This window comes from Brachionichthys hirsutus, chromosome 8, assembly GCF_040956055.1.
Source record: "Brachionichthys hirsutus isolate HB-005 chromosome 8, CSIRO-AGI_Bhir_v1, whole genome shotgun sequence".
Classification (NCBI taxonomy): Eukaryota; Metazoa; Chordata; class Actinopteri; order Lophiiformes; family Brachionichthyidae; genus Brachionichthys; species Brachionichthys hirsutus.
In genome coordinates, this window is record NC_090904.1 from 16,041,348 (window position 1) to 16,053,357 (window position 12,010).

Below are 12,010 nucleotides of genomic sequence, written 5' to 3' on the forward strand. Positions count from 1 at the left end.
GACGAATTAAAACGCCTAAAACCAAAACTAAAAAGGTTTAAAAAACAAGTAAAAGACAAGGCAGGTAGAGCTGCTTCGGGTCGCACTCTAGGAAGCGCCCTGTGACATCTGCCATGTGTAAATGGTTTAAAAAGCCCTTTATGAGTCTCATTTAATCTTAAAGTGCATTACTATATTTTTCAATGAGGCCCGCGATGTGAAATGAGTTTGACACCCCTGGTCTAATCTGTAAGAAAAAAGTTTTTCTAGGATTTTTGAAAATTGAGGAAGAGGAGAGACTGGCCTGTAATTAGTGAAAAAGTGTCAATCCGCAGTTGTGTATATCGGTATAACGTTTGCTATCTTCATATGTTGTGGAAATTGCCCAGTTTGAAATGAAAGATTGAAGATGTGAGTAAGTGGTTTAGAGATCCCCATGATGACTTTTTTTTAGCATCTTCATGTCCATATCATGGGCGGCTCGGTGGCGCAGTGGTTAGCACTGTTGCCTCACAGCGAGATGGTCGCGGGTTCGTCTCTGACTTGTGGCCATTCTGTGAGGAGTTTGCATGTTCTCCCCGTGTCTGCATGGGTTCTCTCCGGGTTCTCCCCGTGTCTGCATGGGTTCTCTCCGGGTTCTCCCCGTGTCTGCGTGGGTTCTCTCTGGGTTCTCCGGCTTCCTCCCACCACCAAAGACCTGCAGCCTAGGCTCATTGGTTACGCTAAATTGTGTGTGGCTGCGATGAACTGGCGGCTTGTCCAGGGTGTCCCCTGCCTCTCGCCCATTGACTGCTGGGATTGGCTCCAGCTTGGCCCGCGACCCGATAACGGATTAAGCGGTTGGGACAATGAATGAATGTCTATATCATAATCATCAGTATTTATAATTTCATTTTCCTGTATTGCAAACATTGAAGAGGAATTCCTTTCCATAACTTCCTCGAAAGTTCCAGTCAATAGTCCATCCATCCATCCATCCATCTTCTTCCGCCTATCCAGGGCCGGGTCGCGGGGGCAGCAGCCTAAGCAGGGAAGCCCAGACTTCCCTCTCCCCGGCCACTTCCTCTAGCTCTTCCGGGGGGATCCCGAGGCGTTCCCAGGCCAGCCGAGAGACATAGTCTCTCCAGCGTGTCCTGGGTCTTCCCCGTGGTCTCCTCCTGGTGGGACGTACCCTGAACACCTCACCAGGAGGCATCCTAAATAGGTGTCCGTGCCACCTCATCTGGCTCCTCTCAACGCGGAGGAGCAGCGGCTCTACTCCGAGCTCCTCCCGGATGACTGAGCTTCTCACCCTATCTCTAAGGGAGAGCCCAGCCCCCCTACGGAGGAAGCTCATTTCAGCCGCTTGTACACGGGATCTTGTTCTTTCGGTCACTACCCAAAGCTCGTGACCATAGGTGAGGGTAGGAACGGAGATCGACCGGTAAATCGAGAGCTTCGCCTTTCGGCTCAGCTCTCTCTTCACCATGACGGATCTATGCAGGGTCTGCATCACTGCAGACGCTGCACCGATCCGTCTGTCGATCTCTCGCTCCATCCTTCCCTCACTCGTGAACAAGACCCCGAGGTACTTGAATTCCTCCACTTGGGGCAGGATCTCCTCCCCGACCTGGAGGGTGCACTCCACCCTTTTCCGGCTGAGAAGCATGGCCTCGGATTTGGAGGTGCTGATTCTCATCCCGGCCGCTTCACATGCGGCTGCAAACCAATCCAGTGAGAGCTGGAGGGCACGGCCTGATGAAGCCAACAAGATCACATCGTCTACAAAAAGCAGTGACCCAATCCTGAGGTCACCAAACCGAACCCCCTCAACGCCCTGGCTGCACCTAGAAATTCTGTCCATAAAAGTTACAAACAGAATCGGTGACAAAGGGCAGCCCTGACGGAGTCCAACCCGCACTGGAAATAGGTCCGACTTACTGCCGGCAATGCGGACCAAGCTCTGGCACCGGTCATATAGGGAGCGGACACCCCGTATCAGGGGGTCCGACACCCCATACTCCCGGAGCACCCCCCACAGGACTCCCCGAGGGACACGGTCGAATGCCTTCTCCAATCAGAGAAGAGTCAATATTGTATTGGGTATTTTTTCTGCCAATTGTGTGCCAACACTTACAAAGAACTGATTAAACTTGTTAACCACCTCCTTCATATTATCAATCTTTAAAATCATTATCAATAAAGAAATGTGGAAATTTATGCTTATTAATTTATGATAATAAGAACAATATAGTGTAAACCATAGGCTGATTTAGACCCATAATATCACCAATAATATGTTTCTACTCCAAATAGTATCAGATATGCTTGAGTACACAGCGCCACCCTGGCAAACAAAAACTCAACCCACATCAAGCAATATAAATATGGAACACTAGTTTGTGTTTGTCTTGTAACCACAGTCATGTGTTAAACGACCTGTTAACCTCTGATTAACGGCCACGAATAGCAAAAACCAAGAATCGACTGGACTTTTTCAAGCTAGATCTTTCACACCTTGGGGCGGGCCGGTGTCCTTTCCCCACTAACTCCCCCTGTCTTCCCCTCTCCTGTGCTCCTGTCATCACCTGCAACACATCTCTCATCCGCCCTGACTCTACATATACTCTACTCAGACACCACACCCCTGCCAGATTGTCAGTGATGATTCCTACTCTCCAGCATTCCAGACTGATCCCCCATGTTTCGACCCTGCCTGATTCCTGGATTTCGTCTCTTTGCCTGCCCCTTGGGATCTGTCTGCCTGTCCATTCGGATTACCCCGTTTGTGACCCCTGCTGCTGCTGATTTCTGGAACTGCCTCATTGCCTGCCCCTATCAGGATTTGTCTGCTGTTTCGGACTGACTACCCGGTAACAAACAATAAATCTCAGTTTTTGGATTCCCCATCTACTGTCTTGAATTTGGATTCTTACCTGCCTTGGTCCGTGACAAGATCACTGGTTCTTAACCGGGGTTCGGTCGAACCCTAGGGTTTCGGTGAGTCGGTCTCAGGGGTTCGGCGGAGCCTCCGCCGTGGAGGTCAAGACACACCCGACTCATCGTGTCAATTCGTGATGACACGCCCCACTTAGCCATCACTGGCTGCTGATGACCACATTACATTGCTTGGCCAATCAGTGCTGAGGGGAATTTAGTGCGCTCTGTATTCAACGTGTGACTGTCGTGGTCGTACGTCGTGTGACTTCTTAATATTTTAATCCATTGTTAAACCTTTCCGGTTCTGGTCTCCGAACCGTAGTTGGGTGACACTGGGGAGATCACTCCTCTCCAGGGCCGAAGGCTGCTTCTTCCGCCGGGGTTAGCTAGCCAACTTCACGCTGGTGAACGAAGCTAAAGTGCAGTAATGCTAGGGACACGCCAGACCTGCTGAATAGATGAAGCTGTTTTATTCTCGCATACATCTATCTCTGCGCTTCCTTCGCTCTATGCTTTTCTCTCTCTCTTGCTCTCTCTGTCACGGGAAGAGCGCACACCTCAGCTGCACGCACACATGCACTCGCATTCACACAATGAGCGACCCATCCCAACACAGGAGCGAGACACATCTCACAACACCAGACTAACTATGTCGAGCAAAAAAATAAAGTGGTCGGACGAATATGTCCAACATGGATTCACATGCATAACGGAACGTGATGGGAGTCAGCATCCTATCGGCATGATTTTTTTATTTTATTAATATTTTTTTTTTAAATACAAAACATTAAACAAAAAAAACAATAAATACAATAAGCTTTCCAGGGGGAGAATCTGCATGAGTTTCAATGCCAAGTTGAGCAGCTCTAGTCTCGCACCGGCAAAAATTAAGGAACACTTTTTGAAGCGACATGGAGATGGGGAATTGTTATTGCTAAGAAACGCAGGAATGTTTTATAACATTTGTTACAACATATCTTTGTGAGCAATCCTTTGAGGATGCTGGACATAAAAACGAAGAAAAGGAACAGACTTTGCTGTGAACATGACATGAGAGCGGCACCAAGGTGAAGGTGAAGCCACGCACCTGAACTGGTCTCTCAAAGGCAACAGCAGAATCACACTGATTTGCCGGTTTGTAATTTCTGGTGAGTTCATGCACGGTTCATTTTGTGCACCATTAAAAAATCATATACCTATGTCTGGAATTTGAAAAAAATCAAAGAAGGGTTCGGTGAATGTGCATATGAGACTGGTGGGGTTCGGTTCCTCCAACAAGGTTAAGAACCACTGGTTTAGATCAAAGACGTTTCACCCTTATCAAAGAGGCTTCTTGAGTTCTGAGAGACGGGTAGAGAGAGATACTAGATAAACAAAGAAGGGACCGAAACCACCAAGGCAATCAGACTCCCCAGGAGTATTAGCCACCTACAACAGAGCCACCATCCTAGCGCCTCTTGTTGGCCACGCTGCACGTCTGTAAGCCCAAACTCTACCAGACAGAACACCGCAGACCACATCTGCTGCTGGATCTCTGTCTGACTCCCCCCTATTTCCAGTACAGAGATAAATACTACAGACAGAAACATGGTGTTACCACTGGTTCACCGGTACCTCCAATAGTAGCCAACATGTACATGGAACAGGTGGAAAGCAAGGCCCTGACCTCGTTTACAGGGATGACCCCCAGCCATTGGTTCAGGATTGTGGATAGCTCCAGCCATTGGTTCAGGTATGTGGACGACCCCCAGCCATTGGTTCAGGATTGTGGATGACACACTGGGTAAAAATCCGGACCCAAGAAGTGGGGGCCTTTACAGACCACATCAATACGGTGGATCAGAACATCAAGTTCACTGTGGAGATGTTCAGGCGTCCTGCCTTTCTTGGAAAGTGTTGGACACCTGGAACTGGATGGAAACCTCAACATGGGGGTGTAGAGAACACCCCCCCCCCCCCACACACACACACACACCAACCAGCACACACACACACGCACACATGCTGGGCCACCCAGAAGACAAAACATCCAGAGACACCCGAAAGTTCTCCCTGTGTCTGCGTGTAAGGCTTCCTCCCACCTTCAAAAATATGCAGCTTAGGTAAATTGATCACGTCAAAAATAAATTCTAGGTGTGTGTGTTGTTGAGTGTTTGTTTGTCTTTCGGGTGGCCCCGAGATGTGCTGGAAATGCGTTCGGGGTGTACCCTGCCTCCCTGCCTCCCTGCCCCTTGCCTGTAGTCAGCAGTGCTAGGCTCCAGCAACACGCGAGACCTACAAGGAAGATAAAAGGGCTGGAGACGAGGACTGAGGTCATCTCGTCTCCATGGAAACAGATGGGTATGAATAGCATTAAATTGATTTAAGCAGAACACATGGCCTATAGATTTGCTAAGTGTACAATATCATTGAGTGTACATTTATATCATATTTTGCTATTTTTGACTACTTCCATCCTAGTCCCGCAAGGACCTTGTGAGTCGCCTGTGAGCCCTTCTAAAAATAGCTTTCCATAGCCCCTTACCAGGGAGCTGCGTCTAAAGTTTTTGTTTCTATCCATCAATCCATTTTCTTGTCGATGAGACGATCGTCTCTTCCACACCTGCTTCATCCGCTCTGCGGGTCACGGGAGTTACTGGAGCCAATCCCAGTGGAGTACGGGTGAGAGGCGGGGTCACGGGAGTTACTGGAGCCAATCCCAGTGGAGTACGGGTGAGAGGCGTCGCACACGCTACGGACAATTTGACTTTTTCATTGGTGTTAAATGTAAATTAATATTGAAAAAAGGTTCTAAACATGTCTTGTATGAGATCAGCGGCAGCTGACATAAATCCCTGCTGATATTTGTTGCGTAAAGATCAGTTTGCGGGCGCAGTGAAGGAGAGAACCCCGAAAACGTTGCTGAAAAAAATCCAAAAAACACGTCACTTTAACAGTGAACGGGAGGAGGAGTCCTTTTTTTTTTTACCACTGTGAATCTGGAATTTATCACTGTTTTTTACATCCTGTGTGCTTCACTTGGGGGCGACTGTGCCGATGACAAAGCGGCTCAATGTGGAGAGAAATTTCCGACTGGGTCGAAACATTTTACCCCGCTAACTACCCCCCCGGGGCAGCGCCCCGCAAGCGGAGAAAGCCCGTGTTTTATTTCAGAAGTGTGTCAAACTGGTAGCCCTTTGCATGAATCGGTACCCAGAAAGTAGCCCTCGGCTTCAAAAAGGTTGGTGACCCCTGATCTAATATATAACCAACCCAGGTGCAAACACAATATTACAACCAATTACAAACCACGAATAATGGAGGATGATAATAGGAAAAGTAAGACAAAAAAGAACAATCAAGTAGTAATAGATTTAATTTAAGTAGCATTAATAATAGCTTGTAAGCAGTAAGTAAATAACTAGTAACGGTCTGCACAGGACTGTAAAGGTGAGGCGTAAACAAATACTTCAGTCATATATAAAGCATCTAATAAATGAAGGTATTACTGTCTCCATGTGCTGGAAATAATCAATACGGTGATCATAGTTGAGGTTATTGTCCAAGAGTTCATGATGTTGGAGGAGAGGCTGGCCCTATGACAGCAGTACCAGTAAGTACCAGTAAGTAGTACTAACAGTACTCATTAGTTTATCCGTAGTAAGAGCAGTAACTATGTGCCAGAGCTATACTTAAAATAACAATAGCTCTGGACTATTTCAAATGTTGAAATCTATTTATAGAACGTATACTCCGTTCTGTGGAGACGTCGGTCATCGTGGATTAACCTGAAACAATAACACCAGTGCATTACCTGAACTCACGCTCACTCTTCCCTCTCAGGTCTCTAACCAGCCAATGGGAGTTGAAGGCATCCTGGGGAGGCATCCCCCAGCGCATGATGGCATTGAGGAATGCTTTCCTCTGGCGAGCATTGAAGCCCAAGACCTATTTTTAAACACAATGTGATTACATTTAAAAAAGTCACAAAATACAATAAATGTTGCTTCATGTCATGTCATGTTTCTAAATGTGATTAATAATCCTGATTGTGTCCGTGGTCAGATGTTACATGGCCCCTGCGTTTGTCGAGAAACGTTAGATTTGGCCTGCCACACGGCACACAAATTGAGCATGCAGTTCCTTTTCTTAACTCAAGGTGGGAGCGTTGCTTAACGGATGTCTGTCCACTCCCACACACCTTAAAAGAATCCTGAATGACGCTGTGAGATGCTGCCTGAATGGAGATTTGATCTGACCCTTCAGCTGTCATGCAAGTAGAAAAGGGAACGTTTCCTGGAAAGGTGGAAATTACAATATTCTTTTGCTGAAATAACTGTCTGATAAGTGTTTCCTTGTTAATACTAATACAGTGGAACCTCGTTCCTCCAACGACTCGGTTTTCAACCAGAATAATGGAGTTTAAAATGTTTCGGAAGTTGAACAGATTTTTGGCGTTCGAACACACGAGAGGATTGAGCCGAAAACACGCGAACAAAGGCGGAGTCTATCGAGTAGGTCCAGCTTGAGTCGACCTGCCGTAGGAGAAAGACGGTGCAGATTTTTAGCTTCGTGTGCATGCTTTTTCAAATTTATTCTTCTGAGCTCTTAGTCATGGATCCAAAGAAAGGCAGCATTAAAACTACAGGAAAAGAAAAGAGGAAAGTAGAGAGAACAAGTGTTGAACTAAAGAAGGAAATAATCTCCAGATATGAAAATGCCGTCTGTGTCTCAGATGTAGCTGTAGCGTGGCGAAATCGACAATTTCAACTTTTCTCAAGAAAACTGAGCTAAAGAGAAGGAATAAAAAAACCCCAGGAGGACAGTTACTTTTATCATGCTTTTGTTTTTCATATTATTTACACTTTTATCTGTTGTTTAGATACACATAGTTACATATTAATATAACTGTAGGCGTGTGAATGGGCGTTTATCGAGCAGTATTACGGAATGAATTATGTTCGACAACCGAGGTTCCACTAAACCAGGGGTCGGGAACCTATGGCTCTCGAGCCATATATGGCTCTTTTGATTGCATTTGGCGCGCGTGCCGATAAAACAAAATGTAGCCATACGTAGTCTCCCTCCGTGCCACTGTGGGGCGCTATGCCAATGTGTAGGCCCCCCCCTTGTAGCCGGGCGCGCGCCCACACCTCTTCCGGGTTACTCGTGTGGCTGTCGTGGTGCGACTGACGCGAATGGCTATCTGCGCGCGCGATTTATTATCCGAACAGGGAACTTTCTAAAACATTCACGCCCCACTCTTGCATATAATTAGCGCGAGGCACGCCCCGGTGACGTCAGCATGTGATTGGATCTGCAGCGGGCCCGTTTGGATCCTGCTGGGCTGCTCGTCTGATCCCGGGTCAGGTTGAGCTGCGGATGTGTTCCTGTAAGGTAGGACTTTTATTTTACAGCTTAGTTTCACGTCGAGCTTGTGACTGCAATATAATTTAGATATATTATTTTCTTATTTTTCCAAAGGTTGAAGAGGCGTGTGGGCCAATCACAGCCACTGCTCTCCCCTCATTGGCTGCTGCTTTAGGTTTCTAAGTGTTTTTGCTGCCTGTTATATTTAATGACTCTGTTTATAATTGCTGTTAAACAGATACCAGTTTTATATGCACAAATGTATGACAGTCATTGTTCATGAGAATAAACTGTTTGAACCGGACCTGCTCTCTGCCATTGTGGAATGAATCGAACCCGCGTCCCTGGAGTGGGGACACGCACACCGTTTGAATTCAGGAGTGAGAATCCCTCCTAAATTAGTATTATTGTTATTTTTATTACGTTGGGCTCCAGCCCCCCCTCGTCCTGTGTGCAGCTCCAGGTGTAAATGATCAATTCAACCATCGCACCGTCTCTGTTCTCTGCTTTCTGGGGTCCGCTCACGTTAGTCCGTAACGTTCAGAGGCTTATTATACTAGTTTTATTACCTGCTTACCGCTTATACTGACATTTAGCTGAATCCGCGTTTAAGATATATTATATGGCTCTCACTGAAATAAATGTCCAAATATTTTGCTTTCATGGCTCTCTTAGTCAAAAAGGTTCCCAACCCCTGCACTAAACCGTTGACGTGCACACCGTCAACGGCCGCTAGAGCGGTGGCCTAAAGCACGCCGTCAACGGCCGCTAGAGCGGTGGTCTAAAGCACGCCGCCACCGGCCGCTAGAGCGGTGGTCTAAAGCACGCCGCCACCGGACGCTAGAGCGGTGGCCTAAAGCACGCCGCCACCGGCCGCTAGAGCGGTGGTCTAAAGCACGCCGCCACCGGACGCTAGAGCGGTGGTCTAAAGCACGCCGCCACCGGACGCTAGAGCGGTGGCCTAAAGCACGCCGCCACCGGACGCTAGAGCGGTGGCCTAAAGCACGCCGCCACCGGACGCTAGAGCGGTGGCCTAAAGCACGCCGCCACCGGACGCTAGAGCGGTGGCCTAAAGCACGCCGCCACCGGACGCTAGAGCGGTGGCCTAAAGCACGCCGCCACCGGCCGCTAGAGCGGTGGTCTAAAGCACGCCGCCACCGGCCGCTAGAGCGGTGGCCTAAAGCACGCCGCCACCGGCCGCTAGAGCGGTGGTCTAAAGCACGCCGCCACCGGACGCTAGAGCGGTGGCCTAAAGCACGCCGCCACCGGACGCTAGAGCGGTGGTCTAAAGCACGCCGCCACCAGACGCTAGAGCGGTGGCCTAAAGCACGCCGCCACCGGACGCTAGAGCGGTGGCCTAAAGCACGCCGCCACCGGACGCTAGAGCGGTGGCCTAAAGCACGCCGCCACCGGACGCTAGAGCGGTGGCCTAAAGCACGCCGCCACCGGACGCTAGAGCGGTGGTCTAAAGCACGCCGCCACCGGACGCTAGAGCGGTGGTCTAAAGCACGCCGCCACCGGACGCTAGAGCGGTGGCCTAAAGCACGCCGCCACCGGCCGCTAGAGCGGTGGCCTAAAGCACGCCGCCACCGGCCGCTAGAGCGGTGGTCTAAAGCACGCCGCCACCGGACGCTAGAGCGGTGGTCTAAAGCACGCCGCCACCAGACGCTAGAGCGGTGGTCTAAAGCACGCCGCCACCGGACGCTAGAGCGGTGGTCTAAAGCACGCCGCCACCGGACGCTAGAGCGGTGGCCTAAAGCACGCCGCCACCGGACGCTAGAGCGGTGGTCTAAAGCACGCCGCCACCGGACGCTAGAGCGGTGGTCTAAAGCACGCCGCCACCGGACGCTAGAGCGGTGGTCTAAAGCACGCCGCCACCGGACGCTAGAGCGGTGGCCTAAAGCACGCCGCCACCGGACGCTAGAGCGGTGGTCTAAAGCACGCCGCCACCGGACGCTAGAGCGGTGGCCTAAAGCACGCCGCCACCGGACGCTAGAGCGGTGGTCTAAAGCACGCCGCCACCGGACGCTAGAGCGGTGGTCTAAAGCACGCCGCCACCGGCCGCTAGAGCGGTGGCCTAAAGCACGCCGCCACCGGACGCTAGAGCGGTGGCCTAAAGCACGCCGCCACCGGACGCTAGAGCGGTGGCCTAAAGCACGCCGCCACCGGACGCTAGAGCGGTGGTCTAAAGCACGCCGCCACCGGACGCTAGAGCGGTGGTCTAAAGCACGCCGCCACCGGCCGCTAGAGCGGTGGTCTAAAGCACGCCGCCACCGGACGCTAGAGCGGTGGTCTAAAGCACGCCGCCACCGGACGCTAGAGCGGTGGCCTAAAGCACGCCGCCACCGGACGCTAGAGCGGTGGCCTAAAGCACGCCGCCACCGGCCGCTAGAGCGGTGGCCTAAAGCACGCCGCCACCGGCCGCTAGAGCGGTGGTCTAAAGCACGCCGCCACCGGACGCTAGAGCGGTGGTCTAAAGCACGCCGCCACCAGACGCTAGAGCGGTGGTCTAAAGCACGCCGCCACCGGACGCTAGAGCGGTGGTCTAAAGCACGCCGCCACCGGACGCTAGAGCGGTGGTCTAAAGCACGCCGCCACCGGACGCTAGAGCGGTGGTCTAAAGCACGCCGCCACCGGACGCTAGAGCGGTGGTCTAAAGCACGCCGCCACCGGACGCTAGAGCGGTGGCCTAAAGCACGCCGCCACCGGACGCTAGAGCGGTGGCCTAAAGCACGCCGCCACCGGACGCTAGAGCGGTGGCCTAAAGCACGCCGCCACCGGACGCTAGAGCGGTGGCCTAAAGCACGCCGCCACCGGACGCTAGAGCGGTGGCCTAAAGCACGCCGCCACCGGACGCTAGAGCGGTGGCGGCGTGTATTCTAGTCTACGGTGAGGAATCACGCTTCTCCGTCTGTCAATCCGATGGACGAGTCTGGGTTTGGCGGTTGCCAGGGGAACGGTACTTGTCTGACTGCATTGAGTTGGGCTCGACCCCTTAGTTCCAGTGAGAGCAACTCTTAATGTTGCAGCAGACCAAGACATTTTGGACAATTTCATGCTCCCATTTGGAGACGGCCCCTTCCTGTTTGGAGACGGCCCCTTCCTGTTTTACCATCCCTTCACCAGTGCACAAAGCACGGCCCATAAAGATGGGACAGTCTGGTGTGGAGGAACCTGACTGGGCTGCAGAGAGGGGGGGGCAGCATCAGCATCAGTGTACTGCTGGAAGAACGATCAAAAACTCTGTGGAACGCCTTCCTAGAAGAGTTGAAGCTGTTCTAGCTGCAAAAGGCGGGGGGGGGGGGGGGGGGCACATCATGTTAAATCCTCTGGTTTCAGACTGGGACGTGAGGTTGTTGCACTCTTATTCCCTTATCGATCTACACCGTAGAAAACTGCAGAGGTTTGCAGCAGGAATGGCGTCCGGCGATGGAGAGCGGGCTATCGGACAACGCCGAGGTCCTGCATGGGGGTGGGGGGGGGGGGCAGATTCCTGTTTACCTTGGCAACAGCAGGTTAATTGAGAGCGAGTCGTCTAAATCAATTATCAGAAAGGCCTTTTTTAAATGACGTCACAGCAACGTGAGGCGGGTCAGCAGGAGGATGACACTGCCGACAACCGAAACAAGAACCTTCGAACACCAAATGGATGCTAGAATGCATTTCTGGTTGTCATAGTAACGCATCGGAATGCGCTGACATTTGGTAACTTAATTGTATGTTAAATAATAATCTTTGATTGCTTGAAATATTTTCAGGGAAT

General features: G+C 51.0%; 1 protein-coding gene across 1 annotated transcript in view; it reads right to left on the reverse strand.

The window, feature by feature from the left end:
- Positions 1 to 12,010, reverse strand: part of chd5 (chromodomain helicase DNA binding protein 5) — a 109,745-nt gene that overhangs the window by 64,503 nt on the left and 33,232 nt on the right. Inside the window, exon 27 of the mRNA XM_068742181.1 lies at positions 6,692 to 6,825. Within this exon, the coding sequence (XP_068598282.1) occupies positions 6,692 to 6,825 (134 nt within the window). The remainder of the gene's footprint in view (positions 1 to 6,691; positions 6,826 to 12,010) is intronic.